This window comes from Camellia sinensis, chromosome 12, assembly GCF_055761805.1.
Source record: "Camellia sinensis isolate YWXY chromosome 12, ASM5576180v1, whole genome shotgun sequence".
Taxonomy (NCBI): domain Eukaryota; kingdom Viridiplantae; phylum Streptophyta; class Magnoliopsida; order Ericales; family Theaceae; genus Camellia; species Camellia sinensis.
This window is the reverse complement of record NC_138972.1, coordinates 77,773,495-77,798,784: the sequence shown is the minus strand read 5'-3', so window position 1 is coordinate 77,798,784 and position 25,290 is coordinate 77,773,495. Positions and strand designations below refer to the sequence as shown.

Below are 25,290 nucleotides of genomic sequence, written 5' to 3'. Positions count from 1 at the left end.
ATTTCTTTGGAGAGAATGAGAGATGAAATCGAACAACATCAATATTGCTCTTCTTCTCAACAAGAGGGTTTCAAAATTTGATTTTACAAACATTGGGTTTTATATAAATTAAGCATTCCAGGTTCTAGCTCGAAACCAAAGAATTTCTCTAGACCAACCCAGAGAAAATTCAGTTAAAAAACCAGAGAATTTCTCTGGTTTCAACCTAGAGAAAATTCAATTCAAATGAAAAAAAAAAATCAGTTTACTAGTCCAAACACACACCATATATATACCACACGTACACACACAAATTCATTGAATCTGGAACTTGATCATAGAAGTACTATTGTAGGCCAACAAGTGTAAACCCATCTCCAATCCCAAGAATGATGTACTGAGAAGCTAACCAGAACACGCTCATAGACAGATAACCGACTCTCTCTACTCTAACAATCTCTCTCTCTACTTCTCTTAGCCTCTTTCGTTCCACTAATGCCGCTATAGCCATGGCTATAACTGGGAATACCATGCCAATGCCAATTCTCTGGAGGATTCTGATGCCTTGTTCGTTGCCGGTGGCGTTCTTGAGTGCCGGAACAAAAATCTTCTCATAGGCTGTGACGCAGATTTTCATTCCGATTGAGGAGAGTGTATGAATGGAGGCAGGTGGGATCACAAAATTGTTCCCAATGTTTCGGTTCATCGTGCTGCTTTGTTTGACAAAGAAAGTTGAGGTTTATGCCATATATAAACCTAATGTCAGCGAAGTTAGCCGTATGGGAATGATGTTTATGACCAGCTTCGTCTCCTCAACTTTGGTCACTATTGCTAGTCTCCATGGATTTGCCTGTTTATCTGCTAGTAAATCCTCATTGGCTTGAATTACTGCAGCTTTGTCAAGAAAATTGTGGATAGAAAATGACTTAGGGTTGAAGGATTTTAGACATCATAAAATAACATTGTGGATCTCTTCCATTATTAAAAATGAGAAAGGGACCTTAGACTAATTTTCCCTATTGAATTCCTTTTGCTTTTGTTTTATTTATTCATTTATTTAGATTGGAATTGAATTCCTTACTTAGCCAAGAAGAAACTAATAGCTACCACTTCCTTTGTTTCAAAATAATAGTTCCTTTTGAAGGATCTAATTTTTTTATAGTATAATTATTTCATTTTAAAAATATTACATTTTCAAAATTATTCTTTAATAGTATATATATATTTTTAAGGATATCAATTGTTATAATTATATTTTTTGTATTGTTAATGAATTTAAAAGAAGGTCAAAATAAGAAATTTATATTATTTTAATCTTTAATTTTTGAAAAGAAAATAATATTTTGAGACAATAAAAAATAAAATGGTTAATTACACTAATAGTCCTTATAGTTTGGGACTTATGTCACTTTGGTCCCTCACTTTTCAATTGTGATACATTTGACCCTGAATTTTGAATCTTGTTCCAAATAAGGACAATTGAAAATATTATTAGATTTTTCATGGGTAAAATCGTCAATTTGATAAAATATAAACTAAATTGACAAAAATAAATGTCAAAAAAATATTTTTAATTTTTTTAAAATTATTTTTATCCACCAATGAGAAAATTATGTAAAATTAATAAAAATTATATGATTAATTTTTTAAAATTAATTTTACATGATCATCATCCAAACACATAATAAAAATTAATTTGGTAAAAAAAAATAAATGTCTAAAAGATTTATCAATTTTACATAATTTTATTTTTAGTAGGTAGAAATAATTTTTAAAAATTCAAAAATATTTGTTTGACATTTATTTTTATCAAATTAGTTTATATTTTATCTAATTGACAATTTTACCCTTGAAAAATCTTATTATATATTCAATTGTCCTTATTTGGAACAAGATTCAAAATTCAGAGTCAAATGTGTCAAAATTGAAAAGTCAGAAACTAAAACGACACAAGCCCCAAACTATAAGGACTATTTGTGTAATTTGCCCAAAGTAAAAAAAAAAAATATTTTAGAATGAAGATATATATATATTTTTTTGGAACGCAATAGCTACTGCTTCAATGTTCGAACCGACCTGTTAATTTATTATGTTTAGAGTTATTGAATTCCAGTTTTTTGTTTTTTTTTAAAGATTGAAATTGAATTCCTTACTTAACCAAGGAGAAATTAATAGTTTTTTTTTTTTTTTTTTTTAGAGAGGATAAGCAATTACACAGAGGAAGACGCCTCAGACATCACCAACGCCATTAAAGAAGGAGGAACCTCCTCCATCCAAATACGTGGCGACTCAAAATCAAAGGCTAGCCTACTTAAACAATGAGCCACCGAATTGCCATCTCGACAAACATGCGAAACCGATGAAGAAAGAAACCTCAAAAGGAGCGCTTGAGCCACCCCCACAAAATGACCATAGCAAGATAAGTTATCCGCCTTACCTTGAATTGCAGCCACCACATTTTGAGAATCACCTTCCAGATGAATATGGCCCAATCCCAAATCACATCCCAATTGAAGCGCTTTAATTGCTCCCATAGCTTCCACACAATCAACATCCTCCATATACTGTAACCGCTCAACCATAGACACAATGACTTCTCCATGACAGTCCCGAATAATAATGCCGACACCAGCACTGGCATGGGCCTTCATAACAGAGCCATCAAAATTCAATTTGAAGACACCCTCGCGTGGCGCAACCCACCGTCGCATCCGAACCTGGGCCGGAGGAAGATGGCCACGCTCTTGAGCTTGAGCATATTCGGAAACATAATTCACCGCGAAAGAAACAACTTCCTCCACTGTCCTTGATTTATTGCCAAACAGAATGGAGTTTCTATTATTCCAAAGGCACCAACAAATAGCCACAAATAATTGCATGGATTCTGGACCAATTGTGGCCATGAGTTGATATACCCACTCAAAACAATTGTTAACAGGATTGGATTTGATAAGCAAATTAAGTGAGCTCGATCGCCACACTTGCATGGCAAAGCCACAATTGTGAAAACAATGGCCTACCGTTTCAATCTCCACTCCACACCCAGGACATAAATCCATATTGACGATATGACGTTGCCGCAAATTGGCCCTTACCGCTAACAACCCAAGGCACATTTTCCACCCAAAAATCTTAAGTTTGGTCGGTAAATTAAGCTGCCAAAAACCTCGCCAGAACTGCCTATGCGACTGCCCATTAGTGGAGGTATCACCGTGGCCATCCACAGAGGCCATATCCATACACAAATGGTATGCCGATCGTACTGAAAATTCACCATTTCGGGAAAAATGCCAGACCAATTTATCCGAGGGTAACGTGGGACAAAGAGGAATGCATCGGATAGCCTCCACATCCATGCCCAAGAAATTTTGCGTAAGCATCTCATCATACCATGCTCCCTTCTCAGGATCAATTAAATCACTAACCCGCGCATCATTCGGAAGATTCGAAGGTGGCAAAATTATTTTAAAAGAGTGAGGCCTTGGAACCCATTTATCGTACCTAACCGAGATGCTTTCACCATTTCCAACTCGCCATCGAAGCCCAGCATTTAATAATGTTCGAGATCCGACTATACTCCTCCAGGTGAAGGATGGATTGCTCCCGACCAAAGCGTCGAGAAATGAAGTTTGTGGAAAATACCTAGCCTTAAAGACCCGCACAACCAAAGATTGAGGCCGTTGCAGTAATCGCCAACACTGTTTGGCCAGCAAAGCTGAATTGAAATGTTGAAGGCACCGAAATCCCATACCACCACATAATTTAGATTTACACAATTGTTTCCAGCTAGTCCAATGAATTTTACGGGTTTCCTCTCTTTGTCCCCACCAAAAATTGCACACCATAGACTCAATTTCATGGCACACTCCATCTGAGAGGCGAAAGCAGGACATAATATAAGTGGGTATGGCTTGAGCAACAGACTTAATGAGGACCTCTCTAACCGCCACCGATAACAATTTTTCCTTCCAACCATTTAAACGAGACCATACGCGCTCCTTGACAAACCCCAAAACGACGCGCTTAGAATGCCCCACACAATATGGTAATCCCAAATACTTCCCGTACGGCGCCAATGACCCCACCCCTAGAATAGATGTCACCACTCGCTGAGTAACCAAGTCCGTATTTCTTCTTAACGCAATAGCTACTGCATGCTCTTTTGGGGAGCTGTTTAATTTTTTATTAATTTTTGATCACATCATTTCTCACATAATTTAGTTATAAAAAGATAAAATAAAAAAAGATAAAAAAAAAAACTAACATTTTACTAACATTTCAAAACACCCGATCAATGTCCGAACCGACCTGTTCAAAAAAAAAAAAAAAAAACAAAACAAAACAAAAACAATGTCCGACAACTTGGTTACACGCAGGTGTACGCGTCAGCGTTCGACAAAAAACCCCACAAATTCACGACACCTGGACTCGCCGACTTCAAGACGCGTCACCTCCATTACGTCCTCAACCGGCAACGTTATCAACTCCCCCCAACATGCTAGATAAATAAATCTCCCAATCACCGATCATTCCAGACCGCCATCTCTCCTCAAGCTAGATCTCATGTAAGTCTTTTTCCATTCATTTTCAATTTCAATTTGATCTAAGTTTTCTTCTTTTTTTTTGGGTGTTATTTATATTGGGTTATGGTCTGTTTGGTTGCTGGGAAAGTTGTTGGATAAGAAATGAAACTGGGTGGGCTTGTAAGTTTTAGAAATTTTCATTTTTATGAATATGTGATTGATTTTTGAAGAACCCAGAAGTGTTAAGGAATTTGTTGCAATTTTATTTTATTGAATTGATTACAGTTTTTTGATGGAATATAGTATCTGTGATAGCTTTGTTTTGTTCTTAATTTAGTTTTATGATACAATTAGGAGGGAGTTAATGTTGATGTAGTTCAGCAATATATCAAATCAAACAATTGTATAGAGGAAACTGATTGTTTCTTATGGTTGTGTTTGGATCATGGATTTATGGAGGGAAAGAAAACAGATCCATGATCCAAACACAATCTAAGGGTTCCACCATTATTTTCTAGATATGATGGGTTCTACTTGTACACGTGGAATTTGATGTATATATTACAGGTAGAAGGTGAATAGAATTGGTGAAATTCGTCTGGTTACAAATATCATATTTTTCCTTTTCAACCACAATGTACAAGAGACGGAATTTGATGGGGAAACTAATGCCAGACTCTAGAGATTAAATAGGAAACCACTGATCAAAAATCTACATAATGCTATATTGGGAATATTAGGGCATCTCCAACTGTGCATCAAAATTTTCACCAAATTTGAGTAAAAATTGGAGTAAAAGTTTACTTTGATATCAAGTGTTCCAACGGAGGAATTTGTGATTTCATCAGATCACCGGTCAATCGGCCAGTGTAATTTTTTTCATAAATTTTTGCCTTGAGGTGGTCATATGGAGGACATCCGGGGGACATCTAGTGGTGAAAATTCAACGGTACTGAACAGTGATTTGATGAAAAGCACATTGATCCTCAGTTTGATGAAAGAGAAGTGAAATCCTGGATTTAATGAACTGTTGGAGAAGCAAAAGGTCACTTTTTTCATCAAATTTAAATTTGATGAACCATTGGAGATGGTCTTATAGATATCTTAAAGTAAATCCATTGGAAATGGATATGAACTACTAGAAGTTGTAAAACTACAATCCCATAAATTTTACTTTGAATTTTACCCAGAAACATCAATCTATGGGGCCAGATTCATTTCATAATTGGACGGTTTGTGGTGAGAAACCCACCAACCCAAGTAGTGTGTAGTGATAATTAAGTATTGATTAGTGTTGAAGATAAGATTATAGTGTTAAATATCATCTTCCTTATATTCTGATATCTTTAACACTGTGATCTTACCTTCAACAATTAGTGTTTTGTACTAATGCGTATTTATTATCTAATATTTATTTGAGTATGAGTGTTTTGTTGCTAATATAATGTCGAGTTTTTTGTGTATGTTTTGGGCTCAGTTGCGTTTATAGTCAACATGGACTGCACATTGCACCAATTCAAGATTTTTTTGGGATAGTAGCATTTTTGTTTGTATAAATTACAATGTACATATTGGATATGATTTCACCATTTATTTTGTTGTTCAATAGTATTTTCACTGTCATCCCAACTTGATTCAAACATTTTTCAGATGAACTTCTTACTGTTTTGCTGGTTGTCATTGCCATTTTTTCTAGAGGAAATTATTCTTATTCAACACCCATCTCTCGTCTCTTCATGTCCTCAGTACTTGAGTTGAATATTATACGACTGATTCATTGCATATTTATGTTTGTTTACAGTGGCTATTTAGAAAACTGAAACAAGGATAGAAAAAGCTCATCTTAGTAAAAAGTTTCCTAGAAGAATCAATCAATCAATTTGTTGCGCAAGAAGTCGATACAAGCAGTTTATTATCCCTATTTTATGTTTAGTGCGGAAACACAACCTTAGTTTATGATTCAGTAACCATGAACAATGTACTAAGTGTGGTTCTATATTTCTCAAAAAACCTATAATTGTTTGTGTATACTATGTTATTTGAAAATTCATCTTGATTTCTAGACCACCTTCAAATGGTGAAATGGTTTTGTGCTTCCTTTGCAATTTGTGAATTCTATGTTAGTTTGACAGTTATGTTCTGCGTCTTTCTTTTCAGATTATTTGCAATCAAACAGGAAGGATCAGCGTAGAGATGGAAGAGAAACCTAAATCCACTGTTAAGGGAGAAGAGAAAGGGGAGAAAGAAGAACTTCATCTCAAAGTTGAGAGCACAATTAAAGATCCCAATGAATCAAAGGTGGAGAAGACAGAGATGGAAGTCAAATTGAAAACCAAACTAATAGAGAAAAATAAGGAAGATAGGGATGAAAGAAAAGAGAAAGATGATAAAGAATTGCAAGAAAAAGTGAAAGAGGATGTGGAAGAGTCGAAGGAAGATAAAAATAAAGAGAAAAAAGGCAAGAAAGACGAGGAAAAAGAAAAGGAGAAGAAGAAAGATGATGAGAAAGTACAAGAGAAAGAGGAGGAGAAGACGAATAAGAAGAAAAAGGATAAATCTGGGGATTCAGATGATAAAGAAGATATTAAGATGGACAAAAAAGAGAAAAAGAAGAAAGACAAGAAAGAAAAGGATGAAAAGGGGGAAAAACCAACATGCAAGGAGGGAGATTTGGGTGGCAAGGAGCCAGAGAAACACAAACAGGGAAAGGAAGAGATGCATGAAGAGAAAGCAAAGAAGAAAAAGAAGCATGAAGATGGTGAGGAAAAACATGAAGAGAAGAAGAAAGACAAGAAAGAAAAGAAGATTAAAGATAAGAAGGTAGAGGGAGAATCCAATGAGGAAACAGAAGAAGAGAAAGACAAGGGAAAAGAAGATAAAGAAAAGAAGAAGAAGAAGAAAGATAAAAAAGAAAAGGACTCAAAGGAAGAAGAGGAGGAAAAAACAAAATGCAAAGAGGGAGATTTGAATGTCAAGGAGGCAGAGAAACACAAACAAGGAAAGGAAGAGATGCATGAAGAGAAAGCGAAAAAGAAAAAGAAGCATGGAGATGGTGAGGAAAAACATGAAGAGAAGAAGAAAGACAAGAAAGATAAAAAGAAGAAGATTAAAGACAAAGTGAAGTTAGATGGCGAATCCAATGAGGAAACAGAAGAAGAGAAGGACAAGACAAAAGAAGAAAAAGAAAAGAAGAAGAAGAAGAAGAGTGAAGCTGATGTAGAAGAGGGAATTGAGGCTAAAGTTACTTCAAGGGAGATTGAAATAGAGGAAAATGTGGAAGAATTGGAGGGGGAGGCAGAGGGTAAGAAAAAGAAGCATGGAGATGAGGATGAAAAGTGTGAAGTAAAGAAGAAAGAGAAGAAGGAGAAGAAGGATAAAGATAAGAAGATAACAGGAAAAGAGGAGCATGAGGAAACAGAAGAAGAGAAGGGAAAAGAAGATGAAGTAAAAAAGAAGAAGAAAGATAAGGAGAAAAAAGATAAGAAGAAACACAAGGATGGGGTAGATGGCGGAAAGTGTGTGGATGGAGTTTCCACAAAAGAGATTGAAACAGAAGAAAATGTGAAAGAATTGGATGGGGAAGCGGAAGGGAAGGAAGAAGAAAAAGGGAAAAAATGTAAGGAAAAGAAAAGGAAACTTGAGAAGTACAAGGGCAAGGATATTAGCAAGCTGAAAACGAAAGTAGAGGAGATCAATGCCAAAATAGAATCCCTCCTTGAGAAAAAAGAAGACATCATGAGACAAATAAAAGAAGCTGAGAATGAGAATCCTGTCAATGCTGTGAAGCACAAAGATACTGAAGTAACTACTGCTGAAGTGGCATAGCGTTCTGTGGTAGATGCTTCATGCTCTGCTCTATCTGTTTTGTAATATATTGTGTTTTCATACATCTATATGTTTGTGTAATAAAATATGCCATACCTTTTGAGATGATGAATAAATAAACTGTTTCAGAGTTCTGCTTTCTGCAAGTTCCACTAAGTATACAAAATTTATGTTCTACCTTCTCCTTTGTATATGCACAAAAAGACTGTTTACCAGCAATTAGCTGAAGAAGAAAAGTACATAAATATTAACATAAGGAAGAATGAATGGGGGAACACTGAAGCATTTGCAAAAAGTTAGCTAGCTAGAGTTTGTGAACATTTCAGTTGAGTTCAACTCACATTAGGAATTTAGGGAAATTTTGTTGAGCAATGAAATGTGGAATAAGTTTTACTGCGTCAATATGTCATACTGGCTGAACTTTCGATATGAATCGGAAATTGTTGAACTTTCATTATGGTGATGGATGCTTAAGTGGTTAGCAAACTCAAAATGGTAGATGGTACTGCTTTCATAGAACAAACACTACTATTATAGAACAAACCTCCTAACATTTGAACTCCCATGTGGATGGGACAGGATGTTCGGTTGTTCAAACCTTTCTTGCCACATTGTCAATGGAGTTGTTATGATCAAGCAACTAGGCAGTGTTTATTGAACGTTAATGTGATCCCTGGTAGGCAGGTAATACTATGTCAGTATGCTACGTTTGCATATCAAATGTAATTTCGTATGTAAAGTGTCACAAGTCTTTCCTATTATTAGATCAATGCTTGTTTCTGAAACTTTCCCAACGTTCAGCATATTCAGTTGTCTTGGGATTTCAGTTTAACCAAATTCTGGAAACTAAATTATCAGAGGTGCTGTGGTTGCTTCTGGAACTTATATATGTTGTCTGTTGGAACTTTCAAGTGAATTACACTGCTGCAGAGGGTTATTGCTCATGCAGTTATCCTTTGTATATTGCTTTGTTCGAAAAAAAAATTATATAAATTGTGAGATTTGGTTAAAAAGGTGCTATGGTCGCAGAAAATCCATAAATAAAATGTTGAGGGATACAGTTTCACGCATATTCTAGTTGAGCATAATGCCCAGATGATCTTTTTGCTACCAAGCATGCCTCTCTTGGCTGGAGGGCCACGGACAGTAGCCAAACAGAGTGCTGGAGTTGGAAGAGTGGAGTTCCAATATGCACTGTCAGTGCAAGGTAACAGTGGACGAAACTTCATTTTATGCTCAGTAATTGCAATTCTAGGCAGAAGGGATCCAAGAAAATGGAGGCCCCGACTTTTTTCATGTATATTTTTATTATCTTTATTTTAATCTGTAAAGGGGTTTGTTCTTGCAGGAACTCAGTCACAATTACCACCTAGAGCCAACTCACTAACAGTGACGTTTCACTATGTCAATCTAGTGTAGCCAGGTTAGTCAGATCAGTTAACAGATTTGTTATTTGGTTAATTCTACCGTTGATAAAATTATGATAAAGACTTCTTTTACAACGTTAGGATTCAGTTGATTTAGATTCCACTGTCTTTGTAATCTTTACCTAACCTTGTTTTCTTTTGTTGTAACATTGTCTTCCCACCTTAACAACAAATTATAATTTTTCATTCAGCTACTTATCTTATTAACCAAGACTGGGTGTAGATAGAACATGCTCTGTATAATGAATGCCTAAAGAATATCGAAACAGTGCAACTCAGGAAGTTCAAATTTGAACTCTGGTAGCACTCGCTCTTCACTCCACTTGAAAGGCGCTTGAGCTGAGTGCAAATGATGCCCACTCGAAGACTTGCCCTTGGGCACTCTAATGGTATGGGAACTCGGAGTAACACCACTGGAAATGGCACAATACAAGAGCCGCACATGGATCATTTCTAGTGGTGTTGCATTTGAGGTACCACTATCAAGACATTCTGCCTTAACTTTTATATTAATTTCTTTGATATAGCAGATTATGTTGATCTAACAAAGGTGCCTGTGGTTTTTCCCTTGAAAGGGTTTTCCACAAAAAATAATAATAATAATTCCATGTCATTGTGGATGATGTGTTGAAATTCTTTGCTCGTGTTTATAACAAATTTCTGTTGTATTGAGATTTTAACTTTAATTGGCTGGTATCATCTCTTTTGAGCCTATTCACTCCCTCCTAGGCTAGCAGTTCGAGTATCCATAACATTTTTCTTGGATAAATAATTTCAAACTGCGGCATATTTAGAATTCCATTAAGTACTTTCTAGTTGGCCCTGGTCAGTTTGGTGGTGAGTCCAAATCCAAATGGGAAGAGAGGATCGTAATGTGGATCGCCAACATTCATCGGGAGTTGATCAACAGTCTTGAACCAAGTGTGTGGAAGCTTGCCAGTGAAACCATAGTTGCCAAACAAAACATCAGCAACACCTTGTCCTTCACTACCTGGAAGCCAAGCTGCTACAAGGGCATCCATCACAGCAAGGTATGGTTGAATCACAACTGGACGGCCGGAAATAAGGATGACAACACATTTCACAGCTCCACAGACACTTCTGATGGTGCTTGGACCGGGTTCAGGGATTGTCAAATTCAAGCTGTCACCGTTTGTTTCTGCATATGGGTGCTCTCCTACTACGACAATGGCAGAGGAGAATTTACTGGACTGGACAAAGTCAGCATTGGGGTTCTCTTGATAGACGACTTCAGTTGTTGGATCAACGGTATGCTTTATAGCTTTAAGGATTGTTGTACCTGCACACGAACGATGGCTTTTTCGTTTCAATCAAATGAGACATAATTATGCCTCTTCCATGTTTGTGTCCGGTTGGAGAAAATGGGAAATAGCAAATTCGGGTCGCTGCTGTGCCTGAAAACAGTGCTGTTTTGAGCTACTGCTTCCCCAGACTTGAGTTGAAGAGAAAATTGAAAGTGCAAAACGACACCATTTTGGGGCGCAACAGTGATCCCAAGTTCGGGAAAGTAGTAGCTCAAATGGTTGTAGATAACAGGGGGATTGTTAATTTACCCTTTGTGATGTTATTGCCGCCTAGTCCTTGCCACTCAATTGTCCACCCACCACACTGGTAACCAAGATTATCTGCATGGCTTCCTGCAACAAGTATTTTTGACACCTTCTTCAAAAGAGGCAACAATGGCTTGTCCGTGGATTTACCATTCTTCAGCAACACAAGTGATTTTCTGACTGCTTCCCTGGCTAACTTTCTGTGCTCCTGTTTGTGTCACTACATCACAATTAGATAACTCTTCTTCCAAATGAAACAACTCATCATCACAGAGACCGACTGACCTGACTTCCAAGCTGATTGGCAAGACTATGATCTGCGAATGGGTTCTCAAATAGACCCATCACAAACTTCACCCTCAAAATCCTCTTCACTGCGTCGTCGATTCGGCTCATGGGGATGATCCTTTCCTTCACCATGAGGGTCAAACCATCTATGAACTCGGTATAGTTGAAGGGGACCATAACCTGCAGTGTGGCCATGATTGCGCAAGTCAGTAATTTGGCTCAAAAGAAAAATCTGGTTACTGGAAAGTATGAAAGCTGCTAGAATCAAGCACATTGAATTTTTGTAAGAGATAAACTGACCATGTCAATGCCGGCTTGAATTCCAGCTTGGATGGAATATGTGTAGTTGGCATGAGGAGGGCTAGTGATCAAGTCAATACCCATCATATCTGTGATGACAAAACCCTGAAATAGTTATACCATTTCAAATTTGATGTTAATTCCTTTTTTTTTTTTGGGTTCAATATGTGAGATAGGGAGAGAGATTTGCAGTAGGGGCGGAAATTTCGATACGAATCAGACTTAAAGTTAACAGTTTAAGAGTTGGCTAGTTCTCGATACGATCACAAAATGACATGATCTGACAATATATTAACGTGAATTTGACACAAATAACCTGTTTAATCTAAATTTTTGTATAAATAAATATATATCTTATTCTGTAATATTATGTTCTCTCAATATATATTGAAATGCATATACTATTTGTAGTTTTTAATTATTATTATTTTTTAGAATTCTTACTTTAATTGAAGCATTTGATTGAAGCCTTTATTATCTCTTAAATAGGACTAGTGTACATGTGTATATGTTAATTGTGTGATATTTAGGTTGACACTTTTAGAAGCAAGTTGGTTTACCATCTAAATAAGAACCCAATAAGATGACATGATGAACACGAATAGGACTCGACGCGATTCTCACTCCTATGAAGAAACATGAAAAGGGAAATTACTCGAAAACGAAGGGTTTTCTTGAGGAAGCCAGTGATGAGATTAGGGTTGGCATGCATTTTCATGCCATTCAAGCTTGAGTAGGAGACCATGATGGTAGAGACACCCTTAATAATGGAGTTGTAGTAGGGAGCCATGTGGGTGCTAAGCAATCCATGCCAGCTTGTTTCTGTGTTATTAGCATTGATCCCTTTTGTAGTTCCACCATCTCCCACATAATGTTTTGCACATGCTGCAACCTTTGTTCTACCCAAGAAAAAAAAAGAAAAGAAAATTAGTATGTGCTTTTATTTTAGATAATTTGTAAATATTATTATTGTTATATTAGTGTGAAGCATTAATAAATTTTAAAATGTAATCTTATGAACTGTTTAATTCTCAATTTTTTCTTATGAACTTAAAGGTTCCATTGAAATGAAAATTACACAAAAGGGTAGTCATTTATATGTTTGGGTTTAATTTTTTACTGATAAAAGTAGGTTTCTCTAAATGTAAAATTACACATTTGGACAATTCACATTATAGAGGTTTTGGATTTTCCCTCTTAGAACAGATTCTGCATTATGGAAAAAAATGTAACACTCTAATATAACACTACCGTAACATCCAATGTAAAATACTAAAAAGCTCTTTGGTGCATTTTTTCCAAACGTAACAACGTAACACTTCAAAAAAACTCATTAGTGTACTTTTTTCAAATGTAACACTTTAATATAACACACAAAAAAATTCCTTAGTGTATTTTTTTCCTTAAATGGAACACTCTAATCAATTTAATACAAAAAAAAAAAAAGAACTCCTTAGTGTATTTTTTTTCAAATGTAATACTCCAATCAATGTAATACACAAAAAAAACTCCTTAGTGTACTTTTTTGAAACGTAACACTCCAATAAATGTAATTTTAAATATAATACTCCAATATAACACATACAAAAATACTAAAAAATTCCTTAATGTAATTTTTTAAACATGACATTCACAATTTGAAATTATACACTTGTTCAAAATTTATTAAAGAATTTTTGTATTCCTTTTGGAATGGTTTGAAGAATCTTATATCCTTTTTTTGGAGTGTTACATTTGAAAAAAGTACACCAAGAAGTTTTTCTGTGTGTTACATTAGAATGTCATACTAAGAATTTTTTTGGAATGTTACGTTTGAAAAAAATTCATTAAGAAATTTTTTTTTTTTAGTGTTACATTAAGGTATTACGTTTGAGTGTTTTATGAGAGTGTTACAGTTTGAAATTATACATTTGCCCAAAGTTTACTAAGGAATTTTTGTACTCCTTTTGAAATGCTTGAAGAATTCCACGTCCTTTTGGAATGTTTAGAAGATTCTATATTTCAAGTCATTTTTGTACTCATTTTGAAATGTTTTCAGATAAAAAAGATTCTCATATAAAAATTCATCCCAAATTTGATTATCATAAATTGTATATATTACATTTTTAACACAAAAGAAAAAAGAAAAGAAAAAAGAAAACATAATAAGGGTATAACTGTAAATTTAATTTCTAAATAATATATTAAATTTACCTTTTTAAAATTAATGGGACTAATTAGTTTATAAAAAAATTCTTAAAATTAAATGAATTATCATTTCTCAAAATGAAATTTATAAATAAATTTTTTTTATAATAAATTAAATTAAATTAAATATTCAATAATGAATCTGACAATTACAAGAGCCGCAAAGTAATCTGTCTTTAAATGATAGTTGAGCTAAGGGTACTTATCGCCCATCCTACTAAACTAAACCAAGGGTAGTTGAACTCAAGAATTCAACAATTGGGTTAGTAATAGTACCAAGCTAGTAATATTTTGTGATATTATTATGATTTTTAACAAAATATTAGTACCTATCTCATTTTCTTGTCTTTTCTCCGTTTAATCATTATTTATCCCTTCCTTTCCCCTCTTAGATGACTACATTTACGGCAGTAGATCACCTTAACCGATGTGACACAAACACAATGTATATTTTTTTGGCCCTTGAACAAGGAAAGAGGGTATTCCTGTATAGCCTTACAAAATTCATTTAGGGTTGGTTTGGGATATTTTAAAAAAGTATACTTTTTGATTTATTGGCTTATATGGGTTGGGTTTGGGTTGGGTTTGACGTGATGTGTTGAAGAGATGATGTGATTTAAATAAGATGATATGACTTAAATAGGATAGCGACTTTTTGACTTTTTATATTATTTAGGTTATGCCAAACTTGGCCTTAAAACAGTCAAAAAGGAGCAATTTTAATAAGTTGGATTTTCAACTTTATTTTTTGTTTTCAAGAAGAAATAAGGTAAATTATACAAATAGTACTTGTAATTTATACGATGTGTCAATTTAATTTTTATTATTTTAATTTGTTCGATTTTGTTCCTTAATTTAACGAATTGTGTTATTTTAGTCCAATAAATAGCAGTTGTTAAGTTTGGTAGACGAAAAGTCAAACTATGTGTTAATTTGGTCCATGTAATTTACACAATGTGTCAATTTCATCTCTGTCAAAATCGAGCAAATTAAAACAATAGTAACCAAATTAACACATTGTGTGAACTACATGGATCAAATTGACATATTGTGTAGACTTTTCGTCCATCAAACTTAACAATCGTTATTTTATTAGACTAAAATGACAGAATCCGTTAAATTAAAGAATAAAATTGAACAAATTAAAATAATAGAGACTAAATTGACATATTATATAAATTACAGGGACCATCTACATAATTCGGCCAACAAATAATAAAGGCTTGAGGGATTGAAGTTGTTCAGTTGTCTAAAGAGTGAAGAAAGGGAAAGCCCTCATGATGATGATAATTATGAAAAAACAGTGCATGTGCTTTGTCTGCAATGCTCACTAGTTAGAGAGGAAACACCGGCAGATTGCGCAAGCTGCCCAGTGCTCCACATTTTTTTTTTGTCCACCAATGTTACGGACACGCAATTCGTGTATAAATAATAAAAAAAATGCAAAAATATTAATACGTAACTCAAATTTATTTTAAATATAAATTTTTAGTTAAATTTGAATTATAGATATTTTGTAATGTATCTTTTTGCCTCTTTCTTTAATTGTTATTCACTTATGAAATTTACTTTTCTCATATGCAAATTGTTTTGAATGTATTTTGCAAACCCAAGTTGTTGAAAACCTGTCTTCACTACACAGCCTGAGTTTGATAAGTGTTAAATTGCTCTAGTTTGGAAATTTTGATTTAAAATGATACAGAGTTTGGTAGATTTAATTTCACATCGCCAATCTATGCCACTCAAAACTTGGTTAATATAATGTCTGGGCATTTTCACTCGTAGAGTTGAATGCTTGAATATGGTATAGAGTTGGGTTTTGTGTGGCCTATCATTTCATGTGGTACAACAGTCTCTCTAGCTGTACGTGAGGAAGGGAAGAATGTTTTCCACATTACCAATTAATTGAGTTGATTAGATACATAACATATTCAGACCAAATGTACAACAGTCTCTCTCTCTCTCTCAACTAGACCACTCAATCGCCTCCACGTGTTACCAGGCTGCAGGTGAGGGAGAGTGTTTCCCACATTGCCAATTAATTTTGAGTTAGATACTTCAATATATTAGTAAAGAAAGAAAGCCAATTGGGACCAAAAGAAGGCTTGCTAACTAGAACTCTAGTGGGTTGAATAGGGACCAATTTTGAAAACAAAAGGAAGAGAGGTTTACAGGGTTTTGTTTGGTTTGGACCACAGAGGAATGAGAATATCCATGGCATATATACATAGCCAAACTTGACTTTTGATTCCTCATAAAAAAATTCCAAAACCTAGCTATAACTTCGTTGTGGTTATTGTCACCGAAATTGCTAAAAAGTTGGACACTTTTTCACATATTTATGATCATTATTGGACATCATCACACATGTTTCATGTACAGCATTTCTGCTATTTTACGCAAAAGCTAGCTTGGTTTGTGTGTGGACCAAACCCCTAAATCATGTCAATTCATATCATACCATACATTTCCTTGTAATTAAATTAACATTGTCTTTGTCCTAATTATATGGGCCCACTGTCCTCATGTATGGAAAGTTGGGTCTGGTTTAGGCACTTATGGTGGCATGATTCAATACCCGTTTGAAAACCTAGTTGATTTAAAGATGTTGGTTGGATACAACTTATGATGGAACAATGATTATTAGACTCGCTCTCCCTTCTTTTTCTCTCTAACTCTCTGCCGTTAAAGAACAACAAAATCCTTTATATTATAAATTTAGACTAATACTTGTTGCTGTAGTGTTACTTGATCATTGAAAGGTTTGAATTTATCATGTGATTGACCCATACAAGCCACGGATTCGATTTAAGTGTGCAGGGGTGTGTCTGAATCTAAACTATTTATGCCACATATTAGTTTCTTACACCTCAAAATTTAAGGTAATTTTGTCATTTCTATCATGTCAGAAGTTTTATTATCTCTCCTAAAGCCAATTAGTATTAGGGAAGATCTGAATTATATCTATTATAATATTTGATATCGTACCCCGGCCACAAGCTTATTTTTAGAGCAATCGCAGAGAGCGACATTGTGTACTAATATATCATATCATAACTTTCTACGTGGATCAAATCTCTCTTCTTTGCGGACATGTTAATTGGTCTGCAATGCACATAACTACACTATCTCAAACGGTTTTTCCTCATTTTTTTTTTCTTCTTCAGTTAGCGTTATTTCTAATTCTTAATGAATTCTTTTCTTACTTTATATAAACTATAAAGCCATCACACTTTTTTTTGCTAAATTTAATTTGGTGATAACTAAACCATTATGCAACGTTTGGATTTCACCGGACTTATCACTAGATTACGTTTTAAACTAGAAATTAGTCCCAGATTTGAAAAAAACAAAAACTCTTACTTGTTAGCGACAAATGGGACACCTTTGCGAGAATTAGAAGGGATGTCTCCTTGTAATCCTGGTATAATCTCAGTCATTGCTTGTACAATTTTGTGATCTTCACTGTAGCTTTCATAGCACCGACCCCATCTTGGATCTCTACATACCTGTATTTACTTGGCATTACTATCTTATTTCTTGTTTCCAACTCGAAGTAGTTTTAAAAATCAAGAAAATTAGCTAATATATATATGATTCAGTTAATTACCGCAATACATGGTGCAAAAGCATAATGGATGCCTGTTGCCCTAACTTCTAGAGCAGTGGCAGCTCCAATTTTCTTGACTAGTATAGGGTCCCTGCTTGACAACAAAGAATTCAATCAGCAAATCTTATTATTATTATTATTTTTAAAAAATTGAAATTGAAGCAACAATTACAGGTGGATGAAGTAATAATTTCAACATTTCTGACTTTTTGTCCTTTAATTTCTCTCTCATGATTAATCTGGAAGGAAATTGAAACAATGTGAACTCAAGCGAAACATATGTTTTTTTTTTTTCTTTTCTTCTTTAAATCGACTAATGAATAATTTGCTATTTTTTCTTGCAGTGTAGTGTGTTACAATGATCGAATGACACTGTATTACCACGGCACAAAAGTTTTCGTACAGTATTTTCGACCAATAAGGTGAGTTTGTAACCTTTCACTTAAACTATCTAGTCAAGCCACTCATGGGCGCTTGATTTGGGTCTGAACTCAATCCAAATGTCTTAATTCTAATTTTCTTTAAGCTTGTTTGTGCCTCTAATCAAAGCCTATTTAATTTCTTTTGTTTGACATTAAACCGTTAATTTTTACTCTTATAAATGAATGAGATACTAATACGGAGAAATGCATGGTAGTATAAAATTATCGTAATGTCTAATAAGATCTAATGAGCCCATTAGGTCTTATTAGACCTTACGATGGTCTCAGGCTGCCTTGTACTCCTCTATGATGCGCATTGCATTAGATACCAAGATTGCTGAAAACATATTAGCATATATGCACAATTATACTTGCCTTGTAGCTCCAAGCCCAACATTGTGTGGAAAAATTGTTGCCTTGTAAACATTATTGTGACCATGAACAGCATCAATCCCATAAATCATAGGAATCCCAAGGCGAGTTGATAGCGATCCCTTTTGAAACTCATCCACCATTTTCATCCACCTCTTAGCTGATGCTCGTTTAGCAGGACCACTCCCATCGCCACTCAACACACTCCCTACAAAAACAGAGAAATTTCACATTATATTTACAAAAAATGTCACAAAAATCATATAAAAACCGAGCATCGAAGAAATGAAGAATGCTAAAATGGTTTGTTTTTACCAATGAAGTGCTTCTTCATCACCTTGGCCGATGCAACACCACGCTCGATCTGCACCATTTGGCCGATCTTCTCCTCCAGAGTCATTCGGCCCATCAAGTCCTTGATTCGGACATTCAATGCTTGTTTAGGATTTTTGTATTTCATGTATGTTTTTCCTTCTGCTATGGTATTTTCCCAGCAGCAGATTACAAGAATCACCATGAAAGTCATGGAAATTCTTGCCATTTTCCTGTCTCCCAAAAGCCTTCGAATCGGGACTGTATGTAAAATAGCAAGCTTTTGCCATAGTTCAGAGTCCAGACAGAACAAAAACCATGAAAAAAAAAAAGAGAAAAAAATCACATAAAAGAGAAAAAAATAAATATAAAAATACTAGACTATGTATTGGTCCTAGGCAATAGGACAATCAACAACAATATCAAATTTGATGACTAGAGAAAAACTCTGTCCTATGGTGATCTCTCTATTTGATGTTTATATATACAAACACAAAATATTTAACAATAAAGTATGATGATTGGTTTGACCAACTCGGTTAGACTAATATGTATTATATATGTAACCAAGAAAAGGGTTCACTAAAATTTGAGAATATATGATATAAGAATTCATATAATATGATATTAGCAGGTGACAATGAAAGTAACTTGTAAGAATCAAATTTTAGTAAAAGTAGAGATTTTCAGTGACTAAAGACACAGGAAACGATTAAAAGATGCAGAGAAGAACTAGAGAACTTACAGGAAAAAAAATGGAACCCAGAAACCTTGTAGACTTGTTGATTTGCTATCTGGTACGAGAGAGAGAGAGAGAGAGAGAGAGAGAGAGAGAGAGGTTTTGTTTGGGGGGGGGGGGGGGGGGGGGTGGCGGCTTTGAAATAGAAGAATATATAGGGTGTGGTTTTTATAGATAAGTTACGTTTCGACCTTAAATTTCTAAAGGGAAAAAAATAAAAATAAAAAGAAAAAGAAAAATAAAGGTCAACGAGTGAGTAATAGATTTTTCAAATTTTGTTTGAAAACTTAATGGCCTTCAAAAAGTAATTAAATTTGACATGTTTCGAGCAGATCTTAAATAGGTTTTTTAAGTACTTTAGCAGATTGAATAGCTTGATTTTTTATAATATATATAATTAAGTTATGTTGAATAGTAAATTATTCAAATTTGATTTGAAAATTTAACAATTTTAAAATATGATTATGTTATTTTTGATTTACATAACGAACTCATCTCAAATAAATCTTTATTTTTGATTTACATAACGAGCTTGTGGGGTTGTATTTTGCCAATGATGCCACGGGCCGAGGTCAGCCAAGGTGACACGTGGGCAGCTCATGTTGCCGAGGTGATTGCAACAATGCCGAGGTTTGGTGCAGTAATGTCGGAATCTCGAGATATTTGTATAAGGGACATGTCACGACCCGAACTCGCCCCTATGGGTTAAAGCCATAACCAGCCAGTAATCACGAAATTACCTACGGCCTCAAACCAAATAAGACAAAACTCATCAGAGTAAAGGGGCCAAATCGGAAGCAATTTAAAACTTTGTCCATAGAGCCGTGCTTATATGCACATCATAACATTCCATACATACATATGTTACTAACTCACAACAGAAAGTATAGTAACATGAAGTTCTATATGGACAGGATCATTCAAGTCTAAGTCAGCCAAAACAAAGCTATATACAGACGTACACCAAAGTCCTCGCCAACATGACAAAATAACAGAGAATGGCAGAAGGGTGAAGACGTGTCTTGTACATAAGACGCAAGGGCTGACTCTTCAAAATCTTAGTTGTCCCATACAGACTTCACTGGGGCTGAGTTTGAACTTCTCTTAGCTCACCTACAAACACATGAATGAGCGTGAGCGAAAGCCCAATGATTAATATTAAATAAAGAATATACATTGGAACAATATATGTCAAACGGCCTTGGGCCCAATTTACATTTCTACTAATACATACATACATAGACATATGTAAGTTAAGTAACTGCGGTTCCAAACACATCATACGGCCTCGGGCCTAATTCATTAGTGTCAAACTGTTATTCATGTCAAACTGGCCTTTGGTCTTTTCAAACTTCCATATCAAACTGGCCTTCAGGCCTCTCAAACTTTCATATTAAACTGGTCTCTGGCCCTTTCATGCATGTCAAACTGGCCTCTGGCCCATTCATGTATGTCAAACTTTCATATCAAACTGGCCTCTAACCCATTCATACATGTCAGACTGGCCTCTGGCCCATTCATGCATGTCAAACTTTCATTTGTGTCAAAACGGCCTTTGGCCCAATCATTTACGTCAATCGGCCTTCGGCCCAATCATTCATGTCAATCGGCCTTTGGCCCAATCATTCATGTCAATCGGTTGTCCATAATTCAAACTAGCAAACTTGTAAAGAAATAAGCAATTGGACAATTGACAAATTTCGAAATATTGATATTACTCACAGTGATCGGCTTGTGGATTTGCCCTGGAGCTTGACCCTACACATCATATAACACATATAGGTCACAAACGATTCAATCCGTTCTTTAATTCACATGTTTCTCTTTAGGCTTCATTCTTATCTCTTTAACTCAATTACAATGCTTAATGCATGCCTAAGAGTGCTTACAAGTGAAAGAGAACGGAAAACGAAACACAGAACGATCACACAAAATTTTCAGAAACAGGGTCCCCGCTCGAGCGTGGACTTACCCACTCGAGCGGATCCATGAGGTCTGCAAAAGTACTGATTATGTCATTTTTACGCTCGAGCGTGGAACTTGGATGCTCGAGCGGAAGTCCATCTTACACAGCTCTCTGCTCGAGCGTGGACTTCTCCGCTTGAGCGGATATCATGGTCTGCAGAAAATACTAGGAGCACAAAATTCACGCTTGAGCGGCGGTTTCCCCGCTCGAGCGGAAATCAAATTTTTGGGTTTTCCAAAATGTGTTCTTGAGTTAAAATCCGACCTCCAAAGGTTCCAAACTCATAATCTCATCTCAAACTCCACATATTCGTGTACTAACATGGTACAAACACTAAATTACAACATAATGGAGCTTAATTTCATAAATCAAACACATGCATGTCCCAATTGACACCAAACTCATATCCAACATGCAAATTCATGCAATCAAGGCTCCTATTCTTTTAATTTGTACATGCATGTGATGTATTACTCTTATTCTCAACTAGGATGATGCAAATGGTGTTCATCCTCATGAAACTCAACGAAAACATGTTTGCATGTATGATCTAACACTCATATTTCCACATTCGACTTAATACATGCTTGATTATGCAAAATCATGGTGATCCTATACATGCGTGTGCATTTTAACTTCAAATTCATCACTTAGAGCACAACTCTTGTTCTTGATCACCAATTAATCTTTAATTCACAAAATCACAAGTTCAAACTCATGAATTTATAATCAATCACTTACCAAGAGGCTCAATCTTCCCAATTTATGGTTAATTCTTGAGCTAGGCTTTAAATTTACCAAGTTCCTTAGCAAATATCCACTTTGAGCCCCCTTCTCTTACTAAATCCGGCCCCTCCCTCTCTCTAGAGCATAATTTTAGAAGTTGAACTCAAAAAGGAACAAAAATGAGGGTGTAATGGCCTTAATAAGAGCTCCCTTGGTTACATTATTTTAATATAAAATAATTGAGCACTAATTCACCAATTTAATCAATTTAATCTGATCCAAATCAATTTTCAATTAAATTTCACCGTAGGCTCTAAAAATTATGCTAATCACCATGGCGCAATCAATTTTGGTTTCGGTGGCCGATAAGGCCTTCAATTCAAATTCCGAAGCAGATAATCAAACAGATATTCCTACGGTGAACAGATAGAAATTCAAAACCACATATATTCATATAAATGGCACTCAAAATCATAACAAGCACACAAGCGTATGCATAAGGAGGATAAATTAGCATAATACGAAACAGGGGTATCACAGGACAAGAGCCCTAGATAAGCACAGACACTTAGTCTAGACAAGCATAATGCTCTTGAGGAATTTATCTCTATCTCGATGAGAGCCCGAGATAAGCATTGAACTTGAGACTTATGAAGTAAGACTTCTAGGGGACTAGGTCACTACTAGCTATAAGAGTAAGGCAACCTATGAGTCTAATGTATGCTTTAACTTCTGCATTGTGTACTTGTGTGAGATCTTTGAGAGATTGTTTGATTGACTTAATCGTCGGAGTGCCCCTGGGTAGACGAACTACTGCGGTATTCTCATCTTCTTGTTAGTAGGTGGTTGACTTAATCTATTCCGCGACCTGCTATCCAATTAAATTTTCTATTTAATTATGTGTCGGACATCACCACCCACAAAAACTCATCTCAAATAAACTTCTAATAAGTCAATTTTACGTAACTTGATTCGTTTTGCATGCAAAAAAGTGGGTATTTATAGATAAGTTGTTTTTATTTCTCTTTTCCCTCACTGAGATATGAACACAACTTTATGAAATTAAAATTGTGTTCTCTGTCTTCTCGCTCTGTTTTGGGCTGATTGGTGTTGCATGATTGGCCTTATGCAAACTTACTTCTCATTTAGAAATAAATTATTTTAGTAATTTTTTAATTTTTTATATAAAAATATATAAAAAACATATAGAGTAATGTGATAACTTTTTTCACTTTTTGTTTAAAATATTCCCCAAACCATATGAAAAATCTAGAAATCCCTTAGATGTTGATTTGTGATTATTTATCAATTTTAAGTAGTAAACAACAATTCTAATCAAACAATCAAGACAAATCGACACAACGATTTTACGTGAAAAAACCACAATTGGACACCTCCAATTGTGATAAAAAATCACGGGCAACAGCCACAAACCAATCCACTAAGAAGATATAAAGGAATTACACAGGTATACTCTCAATTACCTAGCGAATCTACGCCTGAATTGAACCAACCTCTATGTGTCTCTTCCAACCCTGTCTTCACCTCGGAATTGTCTTGACGATGAGCCACTCCAGAATCCACCAAAGCTTCAGGCTCGAATTCTTCAGAATCCACCGAAGAATAACTCTCTCTTTTATGTAGAACAAACAAATAATCCTTTGATGTATACTCTTTAAATCATGAGTTGAATACTCAATCAAAACATCAAAGAAAACTAGCAAAATATCCCCATATATAAACCCTAGAACCCAAGAAGAAGATCTGGAGAAGTAATCCTAGATTTGGACTGAAACACGTATTTATAGAAAACTGTCCCGCGATCTCCGCTCGAGCATCAGATTGGCCGCTCGAGCGGACCTACGCTCGAGCGCAGAAAGTTCCGCTCGAGCGGGAAAAAACAATATCCAGTATTTTTGCAGGTGAATAAACTTCTGAAACCATGGATTCTCCGCTCGAGCAGACAGGCAACTTCGAATGCACTTTTGCATTTTGCTTCGGGGGCGCTGCCCCTCTACCCCGCCATGGCGCTGCCCCAGACCCGTTATGGGGCGCTGCCCCCTGGACCCCCGCAAGCTGACCGGGCAGCTCGATCCCCGTCATAATCAAAAAAGTGGCAATCTTGAAAGAATTAACATCACAAAACTTCTCTACAAGGCACAATTCGGGTTGGATTCGCATCTAAAAACTCATAGCTTCACTGAAATAAAAAGTGCGAATATAAGTACAGCTGAAAGGAGTTTTGTCAAACGGGATTGCCAAGAATAAAAACCTAACACCATATATGCTTCTTACAATGATATATCTTTTTCCTTGGCACTCTTTTACCAATTATGTGTACACTTTGCACTCATTTCCACATCAATAACTTTTTTTCCTTGTTAAAAATGTTGGCTATACCTCCTTAATAGAGTATGAGACTCAATTGGTTTATTAAGAATTTTAATTTTGTTTGGTATTAATATATTTCATATATTATATCTGACTTTTAGAATCCTAATGGTTATTTAAAAATCTGTTTGGTGGCAACTAGGGTTTGATATAAAACCCAAGAGTCAACAATATTTTTTGGTATTATTTTGTTTTTGTTTTCCAAAGTGCGGCTGCTAACATTGATGATTATTCAATAGGTTCAAGTACTCTGTGAGATGCTTGTTATTTAATGATTAATAGGTGTGTTGCCAAAGTATAGTGTTGTGTGTGTTTGTTCGGGTGCTCCACTTTGGTGTTACTTCCGTAAAGCTTCGAAGTCTGTTTTTGATTTGATGCTGGTTTGGTTTAGATTTGTGGTCTTCTTTAACTCTGTTTTGAAGACAATTTTTAATTTTTTATTTTGGTGAGATCTTTCCTCTATTTATTTGTGATTATTTGGAATTCACCTAAGGGTAGTTTGTGAGATCATTCATGTCTCGTTTGTAATCGTTTCAAAACTTTTGGTTGATAGTGGAATCAAATTTAGATCCCGTGGACGTACCTCATATTAAGGGAACCACGTAAAATTCTCGTGCCGTTGTTGATTTAATTTTTTCGCATTAATTTTTAT

At 35.3% G+C, this 25,290-nt stretch overlaps 2 protein-coding genes, 1 long non-coding RNA gene and 1 pseudogene across 6 annotated transcripts; 2 read left to right on the top strand and 2 right to left on the bottom strand.

Moving 5' to 3' along the window:
• Positions 1 to 325: 325 nt before the first annotated feature.
• LOC145803680 (protein NRT1/ PTR FAMILY 5.7 pseudogene) lies at positions 326 to 685 on the bottom strand (annotated as a pseudogene).
• A 3,590-nt stretch (positions 686 to 4,275) lies between these two features.
• LOC114302315 (uncharacterized) lies at positions 4,276 to 8,473 on the top strand. Of its 2 annotated transcripts, none has more exons than XM_028247324.2 (2): positions 4,276 to 4,544; positions 6,660 to 8,473. In XM_028247324.2, the coding sequence occupies exon 2, from the start codon at positions 6,696 to 6,698 to the stop codon at positions 8,325 to 8,327; it is 1,632 nt and encodes a 543-aa protein (XP_028103125.2). In that variant the 5' UTR covers positions 4,276 to 4,544; positions 6,660 to 6,695; the 3' UTR covers positions 8,328 to 8,473. The 2 variants fall into 2 exon arrangements, with proteins under 2 accessions (XP_028103125.2, XP_028103124.2); XM_028247323.2 differs by having other exon boundaries at positions 4,531 to 4,682.
• Positions 8,474 to 8,905: 432 nt separating this feature from the next.
• Positions 8,906 to 9,945, top strand: LOC145804049 (uncharacterized). The gene is made up of 3 exons (XR_014345604.1): positions 8,906 to 9,011; positions 9,357 to 9,534; positions 9,676 to 9,945. It is a non-coding gene; the product is annotated as an uncharacterized LOC145804049 (long non-coding RNA).
• A 400-nt stretch (positions 9,946 to 10,345) lies between these two features.
• On the bottom strand, positions 10,346 to 19,699 carry LOC114302314 (uncharacterized). Of its 3 annotated transcripts, none has more exons than XM_028247319.2 (10): positions 19,562 to 19,699; positions 18,820 to 19,096; positions 18,508 to 18,712; positions 17,711 to 17,801; positions 17,464 to 17,609; positions 12,569 to 12,812; positions 11,914 to 12,018; positions 11,611 to 11,793; positions 11,329 to 11,533; positions 10,346 to 11,054 (listed from the first exon to the last, which is right to left on the bottom strand). In XM_028247319.2, exons 2-10 carry the CDS (start codon positions 19,043 to 19,045, stop codon positions 10,567 to 10,569), a joined length of 1,893 nt encoding a protein of 630 aa, XP_028103120.2. In that variant the 5' UTR covers positions 19,046 to 19,096; positions 19,562 to 19,699; the 3' UTR covers positions 10,346 to 10,566. The 3 variants fall into 3 exon arrangements, with proteins under 3 accessions (XP_028103120.2, XP_082753596.1, XP_028103121.2); XM_082897470.1 differs by having other exon boundaries at positions 18,842 to 19,096; positions 19,562 to 19,694; XM_028247320.2 differs by having other exon boundaries at positions 18,820 to 19,077; positions 19,562 to 19,688.
• Between the last annotated feature and the right edge of the window lie 5,591 nt (positions 19,700 to 25,290).